We start from the raw sequence: 14,626 nt of genomic DNA, 5'->3' as shown, positions 1-14,626 counted from the left end.
AGGCGTGAGTTCCTTTGAGAGAACACGGCTGTGCCGCTGCAGCCAGGATGATCTAAGATGGCACAGGTCTTCGGGACTCGGCACCTAGGCGAGGGGCAGTGGATTACATCTTAAAAGATCGTCAGGGGCGGAGCTAGACACACGCATATTTGAAATCTCCCCGCACGGGGTGTTTGCGGTGCTCGTTGCACCTGGCTTGATGCCAAGACATCAAATGGAGCACCCCGTTGCCCTCCGCGGGTGGTCCCGTTGAGTTTGTTGAAAGAAGCGATGCCAAGACTTCTAGAGCATTTCGTAGCGGCTGTCAGGGCGATCTACGCGGGGACGCCTCACATCACGAGGATGTGTTGGGTTGAGTTGTTTTATTTACTCGGCGTCAAAGTCACCGGCCTGACGAGCTGGTGTTTCCAAAGAAAAATTTCAGGGATCGGTGCCCAAGGCTATCTATCTTGTTACGGCTCGCATTGCACTGGGCATCTCCGGAAGCAGATAAAACAACGTGAAGGGATGAAATAATCAGAAAAATCGGACAGCGGCCCATCAAATCAGAGAATAGCTCACCTAAAGCAGACGATCCGGGGCTGACTGAGGGGGTGACTGAGGGACTGATTTGGGGAGCCAGTTAGAGAAACTCGCCGGGCTAGGGCTGACTAAGAGTGTGAGTGGCACGTGCCCTTGACATATTGTCCGAGGAACAACCGCAATTTGTCGCCCGTGCACTGACACGGGGGTGTTTGTCGGAGAATCTGCAAGCCGTTCAGAGTTGACATCATCCCTACTGCCATGATGAATTTGACCGCGTTCAACACACCCTCACAGTAATTAATACAGTTCAAATCATGTCGGGGACGCAGCTGGGGCTGGAGATTGCCTTTTATCTCTATCCCTGCGGCTTATTCGTCACTCTCTTGTCGTCTCAGTCTTTCGAGTTCTACCGCGACCGACATGGAGCCACGCGCCAGAGCGCGACGGACGATGAGCAGAAAAAGGCTTCGCGATTCTACGCGCGGCTGATCCGGTTCTTCCAGCTCATCCTTACTCTAATATTGGTGAATCCAGATCCCTTGTTTCTGGGGTTCGTGGCCCGCCAATGCTAACGCCTATGCTAAGCTCGCCACCATCATCATTGCTGTACACAATGCAGTTGCAGGTCAACACGATGGGGCCGGTAAGGTCGAGTTCCCTTTCAGCGCTTACCTGGTACGTGACTCTCACCCCATTGGTTTTATACTTATTGATAGTGATTAAGGCATCCTACGTCGCAGTCTTGTTATACTTCTTAGCTGGTCTGTTACCTGACCCGGAAGGCCCGTGGTCGCCGAGCTCTGCTCATTTCTATGCATGGATCGTGGGTGCACTCTTTGAGGCTGTAGTTGCCGCTGTCTTTTCCTCGGAAAAAAACTCATTTCGAGTATCCAATGATCTACTTGATATCCTGAACGTTCTGGGAGCTGCTAGGATTGTGGTTCTGGTAGTCATGATGGTCGCCCTTGTTCTAAGGGAGTACAAACTCAAACCATCGCAACCCAAGTCGGACCCAGAAGAGCGACAGTCCCTCTTGGATAACGGCCATGGAGCGTCAAGAAACTACGGCGGCGCCCATGGACCAGCCGCCCACGCGCCTCCTAAAAGAACTCAAGTTCAGGGCACGGGATGGCTTGATTATTTCGCTGGGTTCCGAGTTCTGTTTCCTTACCTCTGGTACGATCATACATCAATCTCCACGTTTGCCGATATCTTTTCAGCTGACATTTGCTAGGCCCAAGGACTCTCCTGTATACCAGGGAATTGTGGTTATTTGCCTAATCCTTCTGATCTGCCAACGGACCGTGAACGTCTTGGCGCCCGTTCAGCTCGGAACACTTGTCGACTCCCTTGGTTACGGCCGTATACCATACAAGGAGATTATCCTTTACGTCGTATACCGTGCTCTTCAGGGCAACCAGGGTATCCTCGGTGCTGCCAGGTCTGTTCTATGGATTCCAGTTTCGCAGTCGCTCTTTCGGAGGCTATCTTGTGCGGCATTCGAGCATGTCCTAGGACTTTCCCTGGAATTCCACCTGAACAAGAAGATCGGTGAGGTTACGAGTGCGCTAAGCCGAGGTGCTGCGATGAACACGTTTCTGGAGAACTTCTGCTTCCAGGTGTTCCCAATGGTGTTCGACATTTTTGTGGCGGGCATTATATTTTTCGTCAAGTACGACGCCTTCTACACCATCATCGTCTTCTTCATTATGTGGTCGTATATCTTCCTGACCATCTACGTGGCGAAATACCGCGGTAAGCAGAGAAGGGATATGGCAACTAAGATGCGCGAGATGGAGGCCATCAAGACGGACGCCATCATGGCTTACGAGACCGTGCAGCACAACTGCGCCGTTGTCCCCGAAACCAACAGGTTCAAGGAACATGTCATGGTCTACCAAAAGGCAGAGCGCCTAGTACAATGGTCTCTCAATTTCCTCAACCTCACACAAAGCTCGATTTTCTCTCTCGGCACCGCCCTTCTCGTTGCTGTTTCCGCGTACAAGATTTCTCGGGGTGAGCAAACGGTTGGCGAATTTGTCAGCCTGATCAACTACTTCGTGCAGCTTCAGGGTCCTCTCAACTTCTTTGGAACCTACTATACCATGCTGCAGAACAACTTGATTGAAGCAGAGCGCATGCTTGACCTAGTAAGTTTCCTGATCCCTTCTGAAGACTTGTGTTTACCTGGAAAATGCTTACCAAAAACAGTTTAAGGAGACTTCCGGCGTTGTGGAGAAGCCCGATGCCGTTAAGCTGCCTTCACCAAAAGGAGAAGTTGCTTTCAACAACGTCAGGTTTTCTTATCAAAGCAAGAAGGGCGAGCCCGCAATCGATGGTATCAGCTTTACTGTCGCCCCTGGCACCAAGACGGCGATTGTGGGAGAGTCTGGCAGCGGCAAGTCAACCTGTCTGAAGCTCCTCTTCCGATTTTACGATGTCGAGGAGGGTTCAATCACCGTTGACGGTCACGACCTCAAAGACCTGAAGATTGATAGCCTCCGGAGGAACATTGGCGTCGTACCGCAAGACACAGTCCTTTTCAACGCTACGATCATGTACAATTTGTTATACGCCGACCCCAACGCCACGCAGGCCGACGTTTACGAGGCGTGCAAGGCGGCCAATATCCATGATCGCATTCTGGCATTCCCGGATCAGTACGAGACCAAGGTTGGAGAGCGTGGTCTGAAGTTGTCTGGCGGCGAACGCCAACGAGTAAGTCTCCTTCTGTTGCGAGCCATCACCACAACCTTGCCCCCTGGCCTAAACTTGGCTGACGCTTCACTTTACAGATCGCTATTGCACGAGCAATTCTTAAGGATGCTCGCATCTTGCTTCTTGATGAAGCTACTGCGTCCCTGGACTCCCACACTGAAAGGCAGATCCAGGATGCTCTCGAACGTGTGACCGCTGGCCGAACTACAATCACCATCGCGTAAGTGAACCCGTCTCCTACTTATGATAGCAATGAATTTTTCTTATGCCGGGCACTGCTAATATTAACATGCTATAGCCATCGACTTTCCACAATCACCACGTCCGATCAGATCGTTGTGCTTCACAAGGGCAAAGTGGTTGAGTGTGGCGGACATGCTGAATTATTGGCCTTGGGAGGACGGTACCATGCCATGTGGGAGAAACAAACCACCACCGAGAACAAGGACAAGGAAAAGGTTGAGAAAGAGGGCGAGTCATCGGAAACAAGTTCCCAGCAGTAATTGCGTTTCCAAAATGTTCCTTTTCGCCTAGATTGGATATGAAATCGGAGAAGAGCAGAGGGTTGTGCGATTAATTGTATAGATAGACAAGATTGTTAACAAATTTAAGTCGAATGTTCTCGTAGATCATTTCACCTTTGCTATCTTGAATACTAGACGAGGTAATCTCCCGTGGTTAAGCTATCTTTTTATAATCAAAACTGGACATTTGTTTACTTGCAAGCGGAATAGTTAGGAATATACAGTTCTCGAAAGCTGGATGCTCTAGTGTCCTTTCGGCTGTTATCCTGGCGCATTATGATGAAACTGCAAGTCTGGGTCATTTGACTGCATCTCGATCGTCTCGTGTAAAAATTGACCGGTAAGTTAGCTGTCTTGCAAGGTGGTGAAGTCAAAGTCGGCAAATGCTGGCAAGATGACATACCCTTGCAGTGAGGGGAATTCGCGTTCAGCAGTACAAAAGAATATGGCCAGATCCCTGCCCCTTCACTGCTAGCACGTTACAGACAACACACCAGTAAGTAAGTAGATGACGAAAGCATCGGAGGTCGCTTGGATTGATCTTCATTAGCAAGCATATTCCTCGCCAAAACCCCGTTTTTGTCTTGAAGCAGACTTAAGTGCTCGCATCTTTTTTTAGCCGATAAGTTGGGAAACAACATGAGCCATCCATCACCTAACACGTCAACACGTTCCCCATTGGTGATGTAGCTTTCATCCAAGTAACTCGATTTGATGATCGTCGATTCAAGGTGGCCCATAACAAACTTCAAAATCGATCATCGGCCCAAAATGAGGCGGTCTAGCCCCTGAGTGTCAAGATCGCAGATTAACTGGGATATTGCTGGCTCATCTGATTACGTGTAAGATCGTGATTAGGCCGTGCCACTGTCGCTTCTTTGGGAAATACCATACTAGAGGTTACAACCACATATGTTCCAAGCAGCGAGCATCTCTCAATCTGCCCAATTCATCCTGTATTTATTTTCAAGTCATCCCCAGTCGAGGACACAAGATCGGAAAATTGATGGTGCATTCGCAGCAGTTGTAGTAACGCACGGTCATGCGGAGAACTGTGCCCGTCTGGAATTCAGACGAACGTGATGATGCTTCGAGATACTGTAGTAGATAGCGGATTGCGATAATAATCCTTTGTTATTGTGAGATCTACGTTGTTCAGTATGTTTGCATGTTCATCACACTGAGCTTTCGATTGTGCCATTTTCCCCGCAAATGGATGTCAACTTCTAGCGTCGGTTTGCAGCTGAACACTCTAGGTCAGATGTTCCGTTTAAACATATCATGCAAACTGGGTCCTCATGCGGTGACACGGACAGTGCTAAGATGTCTTGGTCAATGCCAGACACGCCGAGACGTTAGAAGCTCCCCTCTCGGCAAAGACCTTTCGGCAACTTCCCTGCAAGAACGAACTCAACAGCACAAGCTACGTCACACCTGAAACCAACGCACACGCGCAGCTTAAAGCTATCTGAGAATGATAACAAGGCGGAGGCTGCACGTCCACGATTGGCGATGAAATAACGTATAACGTGTGAAATTAAAACCACCACATGCGCGTTTGGTCCGCTTCTTGAACGTGGGTTCTCGATAACGCCTCCACCAAGCTACAATCGTCATCGTCATTGTTAGAGTCGACATGTTATACCAAAGCATCTCGCATGCCATCGCATTGTACCGATTGGAGCAGTCTACGAGACAATGTAAAGGAATATACAGCGGCAAGCCTATGCCGGAAAAGGTCACCCTGCTCTGGCATTTGGTGACGCTATCCCGATTCAACAAGTACAATCCTCTCTTCACCACTTTCGCAGGAGGTAGGTTTTGAACCTTTTGTATTACGAGCGCGAATTACTGAGCAGCCAATAGTATGGTCAGCTTTGTTAGCTGGCGCTTCCGAGCTTGTCGACCCGAGCAGCACCGTCCAGCCTGTCTTTGTTTTCCGGCAAACTGCGCTATGTTTTATCGCTGCGTACCTGTTCTGTGGCGCTGGCATGGTGTGGAACGATTGGGTGGATCGCGACATTGATGCCAGAGTCACTCGAACCAAAAACCGACCTTTAGCCGCTGGCACCGTTACCACAGTAGACGCCATGCTGTGGATGGTTCTCCAGCTCCTCATGTCTTTAGCTGTTGTGCACAGCATGCTTGATGGGAAAAACGTGTATGGCCACCCTCGATCGGCATTCGATATCGCGCTGATACACCGAAACTGACCATATTTACCAGGTGGCGGCACATGATTCCGATAATAGTGGCATCGCTAATTTATCCATATGGCAAGCGACCAATGGCTCTGAAGCTCCGCATATACCCACAATACATCTTAGGCTTCACGATTGCATGGCCCGCAGTATTGGGACGATCCGCCATTCATGGACGATACGAATCCATCGGTGATAGTATTGGTTACTGCCTACCGCTCTGTTGTATGGTCTTCTTCTGGATCATATACCTAAACACAGCCTACAGCTATCAGGATGTTGTCGACGACCAAAAGATCAACGTCAACTCCTTTTACACCGTCGCGGGACGCAACTTTCACAGCTTTCTTGTGGTACTTGTCAGTCCGATACTGATGTGTATGCCTCTCTATCTCCTCAGGTTCAGCTCTTTGTGGCTCTGGTTTAGTTGGATGGGTGTTTGGGCTGCGTCTTTTGCGGTGCAACTGGCACATTTCGATCCGCAGCGACCGGCAAGCGGAGGAGGTGTACACAAGAGTAACTTCATCCTGGGTGTATGGACGATCTTTGCTTGTGTTGTGCAGGTAGTTTTGAACGATGGCAAGGGTCGAAAGATCTGATTTGTATGTATCGTCGTTTGAAGTTTCATATTCCCCTGACTGGAGTGGTGTTTTAAGACTCGAGATTCCCTATAACATTTACAAGTCTGTCCAATGAGACCCAAGGATAGTCAACGCACCAATTGAAATTATCTTAGTTTTTCAACCAACAGGCATATTATTGGTGTAATTAAAGTACTGACGTTTGATGCAAACACATTTCTAATGCTCTTCAGGATAGAAACCGCTCATATCTTTCATGGTTTGCTGACAGTCGAGGTAGTAGCCGATTGGAGGACCGATATGGATGGTTATCATTTATGCGGAAAAAGTTGTACATACTGATACCCAATCCCGCATTATAATAAGTCCGTTCAGTGGTTCGAGGTCTCATGAACTACATTAAATTCCATCGGCCATACTATGATCATGACGAGGTACCTCAGCAGTATGGCGCATCCTGTGTGCCTGTGCCCCTGCAAGTGAGAAGAACGCAGGTATCAAATGGAAGCAGAGAGAATATGTCGTTCTGATGAGCCTATGATAATCCGAGTACAAATAATTTAGTTTGTCAAAGCGAATTTGTAGAAGATATATTTAACTAGTACAAGTTATGCATACATCGGCATCAGAACTCATAACCGTATCCTCCTCCAATGCGACTAGTAATACCGAAAAGATCAGTAAGCCATCCACAGAAGGCAAGCGCCCACCCTAGAAATCCTAGAGTTAGAAGGTCTGGCATTGCAAACATGCATTCTTTGAACTTGAGGCCAGGAACCTCCTGCTCCAACAACTTCGGATTATCCAAGTACCAGCTGAAGCGCGTGCCCATTAACTTCAATGTCTTGTTGAACAGGTGGTTGACCATGTAGTACGTGATAGATCCAACAGCATCGAATCTGATTTCGCCGTGGACCCCGCTTTGGCGGAAATAATTCACAATGCGACGCAAGAGGCCGTGAACCTCGTTGCTGGTAAGGTATGGCGTGAGACCCTCAAAGATAACCAACACCGGCCGGTCCGTAGGAATTTTGGAGTTGATCAACCACGAGTCCTCATGGATATTTGGGTCCATCAAACGATACTCGCCCTTTCCCGCTTCTGGGTCGCCCATGACCTGCCTGCGCAACTCAATGACTTCCTGCCTGTCTGCGTCGATCCATAATCGACCTTCGCCTTGCCATTTGACGCGTAGACTCCGCGAATCCATACCGCACGCCAGATGCACTACTGTTGCGGGACCAGGATGTTTGCTCAAGAATTTCTCGGTGTAGACGTCCAGCATGCGGGCACGCATGGATACGGAGCTAGCAAAAATGCTGCTGGCTGGACTTCCCGCCGTTGTGCGCCTAAAGTCATATCCTTGATTCTCAATCTGGGAGACGACTTCGAGGGCATAATGGTCGTTTAATATCGGGCGTGAGGAATCCGCATCTTTAGCTCGAGCGAACAGTGTAAGGAGAAGAGTTTCTTGGGCGCCGGTCAAGGTAATTTTACCCTTGCCGAGTCTCGTAGATGTTTCTGATGAAGACATTGTGTTCTTGTTGTTCTAGAGTCTCACGGGCGACAACGATGACGTGAAATTGATACTCGAAATGTACCTCGGATGCAAAGTAATAATGAGGAATATAAGTACTCAATGCGGGACTCGATAAGCTAGGCGATGCCAATTTCTGGTTGAGCCTCGGGCATGTGCTCTCGGCCATGAAACTACGCACGACTCGCTTCGTCTGATCTTTCCTATTTTCCCTACAGAACTTCATAAGCCAAGTGATTAAGTTCACTTTCATGAGACGTATTATCAAATCAAGAGCCCCTGAATACGGCAGAACAAAAAGTATCCATATCGTTTTCGTAACTGATTTGCGTTACGTCATGGCATATTCCCGATTTGTCGGCATCGGTGAATTTTGTAGATATTCGGACCTTTTGTTTCTATTCTTTGGAATTCCTCTCAAGTGAGTGCATGCACAAATCCTGGTCAAAAGACGGATTACCATTAATCACCATAACGCCATCTTGCTGTGCTACCTAGTATGTGCACCTTTTCCTGTTGTCCTAAAATGGTCATTTACTCGCCTTTGTGAGTCGAGTCTTTTAGGGATTGACCAAGAAACATTTTGTCAAATGTTAGTAGGTCATTGATACAAATTTGTCAACGATAACACAGACGGCGCCAAAAGAATACATTGACCCAAGCAATTAAGAAAGTTTGCATCTTCATTGTCTGAGATAGCAGCGTATTTCTATCACAACCTTTCGCCTCGATTCTGGCATCTTCTCCAGCCACCACTTCAAAACTCCTAACATAGATCCAGCCTCGTCTTTCCATTTATTTTAGTTTCTCGACGTCGCTGTCATCGACTGCTTTATTGATGTGATTCTGAAGGCGCTCGATAGAACCACGAATGAGCATTTGCTACTTTTGGCGCCCTTCAATACTCGGTCAGAGTGACTTTGCGGAATCATTGATTCGAGGTGAGCAACAGCGCAGTGAAGAAATGGTTACAAGATGCAAGAGAAAAGAAACCAAGCGGCGGTTCTTCGCCAGAGCAACTCCTGAAAGGCCAATGGACATGCAGAGAAGCTCTGGCATTTCACTCACTCCTTGACTAATCGGCCCTACAATATATTGAATAAGGCCCGGAGATTGAGGTCTTTAATAAGTAAGAAGCCCGTTGTTGATTGGGAGATTGATATTCGTCAAAAGCTATATTTGGATTGCTGTCAACTCACACTATTCTGCGGACTCACTTAACCCAGCGGGCTTTCAATATCCAGACTCGGGTTCGGATCATGGCTCTATTAGCCCCACTCCGCAGCAATGTTCATTACTTGAGTCTGCGAATCTGTGAAGTGTTGCAAAACTCCGCCAAACCAAACTCCGCCTCCACACTTCTTGCAACAATGCGCTAGCTATGCCAACTCGCTAGCGTTAACTCAATCTTTACGCACGGCCGTTACGCGTAGTGCAACTCTAAATGCGCTGCGGAGTTGGACTGCCCTTGTTAGTCAGAAACGACTGTTGGCAGATTCGCGTGCGGAATGCCTTCTTCGTCAACTTCGGTAACGGTGGACGGAAGGGGATACTGTATGAAATGGTGATGTTTGTCAACCCAACATAAACGATCAACACCAGGGGAGAGACATAAATACCACGGATGCATCGCCTCTCGTATCTCTCAGTTACTCAGAAACAGTATCTTCACATTACTTCGAAATCTAAGCAAAAAAGAAATTCCAGGCTTCCAGCTTAAAACTCACTCATCTCAATCCAGCCTCAGTCTCACAATCATGTCCAGATACGCCGACGCTCACAAGAACCTTCAAGGTCCCGGCGACGCTCGCCCCACGGCCCGTCAAATAGTCGAGGATGAAGGCCTCGTCGGAGGACTCGTCGGCAAAACCATTTTCATCACTGGCGCCAACCAAGGTATCGGCCTGGAGACGGCCCGCGCTCTCTATGCAACCGGCGCCACCGTCTACCTAGGAGTCAGGGACCTCGCAAAGGGCCAGAAGGCTATCGACGACATCACTGCCTCGTCCACAGAGTTAACGCAAAAGGGCGCACTGCGTCTGGTCGAGATGTCCCTCGACTCCCTGGACTCGGTTCGCAAGGGCGCCAAGGATTTCATCGAACAGAGCGGAGGCAAGCTCAACATCCTCGTCCTCAACGCAGGCATCATGGCTAGCACTAAGAGCAAAACGGCGTACGGCTACGAGTCGCAGTTCGCCACTAACCACCTCGGCCACTTCCTCCTCTTCCAGCTCGTCAAGCCCGCTCTTCTGGCCTCCACTACGCCAGAACTCAACTCCCGTGTCGTTGCCGTCTCGTCGGTGGCCCACCGCGCCAGCGAGATTCGGTTTCATGACTACAATTTCGACGACGAAGGGTCCTTCGAGCCTTTTGCGTCATACGGGCAGTCCAAGACGGCCAACATCTACCTCTCAAACGAGATCGAGCGGCGCTACGGGGCTCAGGGGCTTCACTCGCTGTCGCTGCACCCCGGGTCTATCTTGACCAACATGAGCGCGGCGCAGGTGGTCGACGTCGAGGCGACCAAGGCTATGATGGGGGAGGAGAACTTCCAAAACCTCATGCGCACGCTCAAGAGCACGGAGCAGGGCGCCGCCACCAGCGTGTTTGCGGCGCTGAGCAAGGAGTGGGAGGGTAGAGGCGGCAGGTATCTCACCGACTGTGCCGAGGTGGGCCCCGGGGCTCCGGGGTACAATCCGATGTCGTCGGACTTGGGGTATGCCCCCTGGGCTTATGACCAAGACAAGGCAGCCCGGTTGTGGGTGGAGTCATGTAAAATGGTCGCTTTCGAGGATGATGCTTAAACGCTAGCTTTGTAACTCTTGTCGCTTGTGCAGGTCTGAGCTTAAGGGAGGTAGCCTTCAGCAGCATTTGACAATGTAGAAATCACCCACAACGGGATTCAGGCAGATACATGTATTTATTCAATTGCCACAGGTTTCCCTGTATTTGCTGGTCAAATGTGAGCTCCACAATCAGTCGCCGTGCCAAAAGCCCGATCGATTGCTGTAGTTCCCAGAAGTGTAACCAACAAGAGCATAGTGTCGTCCGGATCTTCTCCAGAGTCGGCAGAACTGTGGGATTGTCCGGACGATGTGATATTTGCCCTTACCAACCCTCAAATCCTGTTAGAAGACCACTGACAATCAGCAAGCTGGTCTTAACACCCGTAACGCAGTACAGTAGTCTGCCAGCTTAATCTCTTCCTGGGAAAAGTTCTTAAAGTGTGTTGAGGTACATATATGGTGAAAAATTTGGTTTCCGCGGTCCGGGTTCTGATAAGCAGGCTCTTCATAGAGTTTGAGTTCCATGTTGATAGATATTGGAACCATCTTGACATCATGCCTAATCTGACTCCAGAAGGTAGCTCCATCTTGCACTAGGTATTAGCACAGATTACCTTTCCCTAAAGATTCTGTTTCATTTCGAAAACGCACCCTGACTTTGGGCTGGTGTTTGCGGCACAGTTTTAAAGTTAAGAGGGTTTGAAGAAGGCGATTTAGATGAGGCTCCAAACAATCCCCCTGTGGTGGGAACCTCGGACGAACTTGATGAAGTCGGCACAGAGCGAGCAAATAGGCCTGAATTTGCATCCGTCCCCTTGGATGCCGGCGATGAAGTCTTAGTGTAGCCGGCAAATAACCCACCAGAAGGTGATTTAGTCGCATCACTCGACGATGGAGGAAATCCTGCTCCCAAGCCGCCCAATCCGCCTTTTGACTGTGTCGACGTAATTCCCCAAACCAGAGGTGTTGTTGCAACGCTGCCCAAGATTCCGCCTGACTGTACCGTGTTGTCTTTCGGAGCTGGTGATGAACTTGCCGCTCTGGTAGCAAAGAGACCAGTCGGCTGCTCAGTGGATGAGACTGAGCTAGCTGTTTGACCATTACCGGTGCTTGGGATTGGATTACCGAACAACGAAGTTTTGTTATTGGCTGAAAGAGCCGCTGACCCAGTTGCTGGTTTTGACAAGCTGGCTCCAAATGATGAACTCCCAAACAACCCGGTACCAGGCGGAGGCGGGGCTTTCGAAGTATCAAACGTAGTGTTTCGGGTTTCCAGAATTGAAGGTGTTCGTGACTCTGTCAGTGTCTTTGTCGGTCTGCCGGCACCAGCATTTCCAATGGCGTGCTGTTTAGTAGTTTTCAATTTGGACGCCTCCGCAGTTGCTCTGGTATCATCGCTGCCAGGCTTCTCTAACTGATGAGTTGAAACTAGCCTATTGTATCAGTGTTGAGTTGAGCCAGACGGCTAAGTGACTTGATGACTTACTGGCAGTCTTTGAATCTTCATGTGTTGAGGCGTTTTGCTGCTGCATTTGTGGAACTGTTCGCGCAGTAGATGGAACCGAGCCCAAGCTTTGTTTTGGATTTAGCAGCGGTTGGGCATGAGACCCAACAATTCCTGTTGCCCTTGGCTTGTATGGGCGGCATTTTTCAAGCCCTTGCCTGAGAAGCTTAATATCCTCCTGGAGCTGAAACCGATATTCGCGAATCTCTTCGGACTCAGCAGCAAGCTGCGTCAACTTTTCATTGTCCATGCTGCTCACTAGTCTTGGAGTAAAGATACTAGGAAGATCCTGGATCAGACAACTCTCGATTGCGAGGTGAATTAAGTTGTCTGTGAACGTTCGTAACGCCATCTGGAAAGACTTGGTCAGCATATATACTTGTTTGCTTGTCCGGGAAAATCAAGCTTACATCGTAGAAGTTTTGCATCGTATCTACGATACGCTTGATCCCAAAGTCATTGCTGCTTTGGGAGAAAATTATAATATCTTTTTTCTGGTCCAAATCACTCCCGCTTTCCGTTTTGTCTGTGGCACGCTCGGCTGCTGTGTTTTCCATAGCCTCAGGAAAGCCACCATCAACAGGCAGTACATATCCCTCCTTGAACGGCCGTAGGATTTCCTTCAACTTGGATGAAAGCAACTGTTCCCTTTCATCGAAGAAGTCATCCACGTAAGTGGAAAAAATGGCAGCTGTCGTGCTAGTTGATCTGAGGGGTCCGACAGCGTGTTCAATGGCTTCGTCCACAAACACCTTAACATCGTTGGTAACCTTTTCAAGATGCAGCTCAGCAATACGCTGCCACGGCTTCGCCTGCCTCTGGAAGAGTTGAATCACGATATCCATATTGGTGTATCCCGGGAACTCTGTGCCCTGGCTCGTGGCCGCTTGAAATTCCATCTGGGCAGACAGCTCTGCCCAGGTAACGACTTCAGGGTCAGGTAGGGCACTGGTGTATGTTTCTAGAAGCCCCACGAGATACCCAGGTAACTCAGGCTGCTGTGTAGTACCATAGCGGCCAACCACTTCCTGTGCAGACCCAAAAGCGATTAAGACGTGTCGGATAACCTGGTTGAAATTTCGGAGCTTAGACCGAAGCTTTCGGTGCGTTCCATTGATGCCGCCAAAAAATGGGTCGTTATAATGACCCCAGATGCCGTCGTGGACCAGTCTCTGGAAGTTACCAGCGATGTCAACAAGATAGGCTCTCATGTCCTCTGGGGTAGTTCTAGGCTTCCCTAATTGGTCTAGCTTGGTTTCTCGGACGCGCAGATTGCTCTCAATATCTGCAAGAACTGCCGGTAGGCTCCTCTTAATGTGGTCGTGGAGTATATGACTTAACTTTACTCGTAGAGAATTAACCCCACGATTTGCCTTAGGAATTAAACCCCAAGCCCCTGACTTGAAGAATTGCTCTTCAACTGTATCTCGGGGACCAAGATCCTTCTCATGGTCTGCCAGATTGCGTAAAACATGCCAACCGAGTCCTGAGCTGTAGGCATCCTCATGAGGATAGCTTCGGATAATCTGCAGATACTCATGTTCGTCTGAGGATCCCGGGTGTAGAAGGTCTGGCTTAGTTATAACACCAAGTGTCCGCATCTTGGTAGGGTCGTACTTTAAGGCTTCTTGCAAAATAGCTTGGTTGGCTAACTGGTTGTCGGCGGAGATAATTGCAAGGATAATATTGTTTGGATTCTTCATGTAACCTTTCACCAGCTCCATAACAGTCGCCGTATCTTCAGCTGATTGCGGTGCTGTTGCAATGTCACAAATCCCCGGAAGGTCGACCAGCGTGAGCGGGTATATATCGGGCGCTTGTATCTCTACGCGCAAGACATCCTTAGAGAAATTGCAACCAGTGTCGGAGAGTCCCATGTTCTCTGTTGCGGAACGGATGGTCTTTTTGATTTCGTCTTGGTCGAAGCTTGCAACTTGCAATGGATAGGGTGGCTTGGTGCTGTCCGCGAACTGAACACTTGCAGTCACACATTGGCTGCCTGGTTGGAGAACCAGCTCAGTTGCGAATCGGGTGCAGATGCCCCCTTGAGCTGGAAAGTTAACATGGGAGATGGCTTCTAGTACGGACGACTTTCCGGATGACTGATCTCCGACGACGATGATCTGAGGTATGTTAGCGATTCTGCTGACGCCCAGGGAGGACAGTTTGTTGGCGGCATCAAATATTGTTCTGGTCTCAACACTGTTCAGCTCATCAAGAGCCGTGAATTCAAGAGTGGTCTCAGACATT

At 49.2% G+C, this 14,626-nt stretch overlaps 5 protein-coding genes across 5 annotated transcripts; 3 read left to right on the top strand and 2 right to left on the bottom strand.

The window, feature by feature from the left end:
- Nucleotides 1–839: 839 nt before the first annotated feature.
- EsH8_IV_000338 (uncharacterized protein) lies at nt 840–3,746 on the top strand (the record flags this gene model as incomplete). Its single annotated transcript, XM_083265228.1, has 7 exons — nt 840–1,049; nt 1,111–1,200; nt 1,250–1,701; nt 1,760–2,675; nt 2,737–3,243; nt 3,321–3,463; nt 3,542–3,746. 7 exons carry the CDS (start codon nt 840–842, stop codon nt 3,744–3,746), a joined length of 2,523 nt encoding a protein of 840 aa, XP_083124123.1.
- A 1,657-nt stretch (nt 3,747–5,403) lies between these two features.
- EsH8_IV_000337 (uncharacterized protein) lies at nt 5,404–6,567 on the top strand (the record flags this gene model as incomplete). The annotated part of the gene is made up of 3 exons (XM_083265227.1): nt 5,404–5,581; nt 5,634–5,928; nt 6,237–6,567. The coding sequence occupies 3 exons, from the start codon at nt 5,404–5,406 to the stop codon at nt 6,565–6,567; spliced, it is 804 nt and encodes a 267-aa protein (XP_083124122.1).
- Nucleotides 6,568–7,174: 607 nt separating this feature from the next.
- EsH8_IV_000336 (class I SAM-dependent methyltransferase) lies at nt 7,175–8,083 on the bottom strand (the record flags this gene model as incomplete). The annotated part of the gene is made up of 1 exon (XM_083265226.1): nt 7,175–8,083. One exon carries the CDS (start codon nt 8,081–8,083, stop codon nt 7,175–7,177), a length of 909 nt encoding a protein of 302 aa, XP_083124121.1.
- A 1,760-nt stretch (nt 8,084–9,843) lies between these two features.
- EsH8_IV_000335 (uncharacterized protein) lies at nt 9,844–10,890 on the top strand (the record flags this gene model as incomplete). Its single annotated transcript, XM_083265225.1, has 1 exon — nt 9,844–10,890. The coding sequence occupies one exon, from the start codon at nt 9,844–9,846 to the stop codon at nt 10,888–10,890; it is 1,047 nt and encodes a 348-aa protein (XP_083124120.1).
- A 1,764-nt stretch (nt 10,891–12,654) lies between these two features.
- On the bottom strand, nt 12,655–14,625 carry EsH8_IV_000334 (dynamin family protein; the record flags this gene model as incomplete). The annotated part of the gene is made up of 1 exon (XM_083265224.1): nt 12,655–14,625. The coding sequence occupies one exon, from the start codon at nt 14,623–14,625 to the stop codon at nt 12,655–12,657; it is 1,971 nt and encodes a 656-aa protein (XP_083124119.1).
- Nucleotide 14,626: the final 1 nt, after the last annotated feature.

Source organism: Colletotrichum jinshuiense, chromosome 4 (assembly GCF_051148585.1).
Source record: "Colletotrichum jinshuiense chromosome 4, complete sequence".
NCBI classification, from domain to species: Eukaryota; Fungi; Ascomycota; class Sordariomycetes; order Glomerellales; family Glomerellaceae; genus Colletotrichum; species Colletotrichum jinshuiense.
Note: the sequence above shows the minus strand (reverse complement) of the source record. Positions and strands in the feature narration are given on the sequence as shown.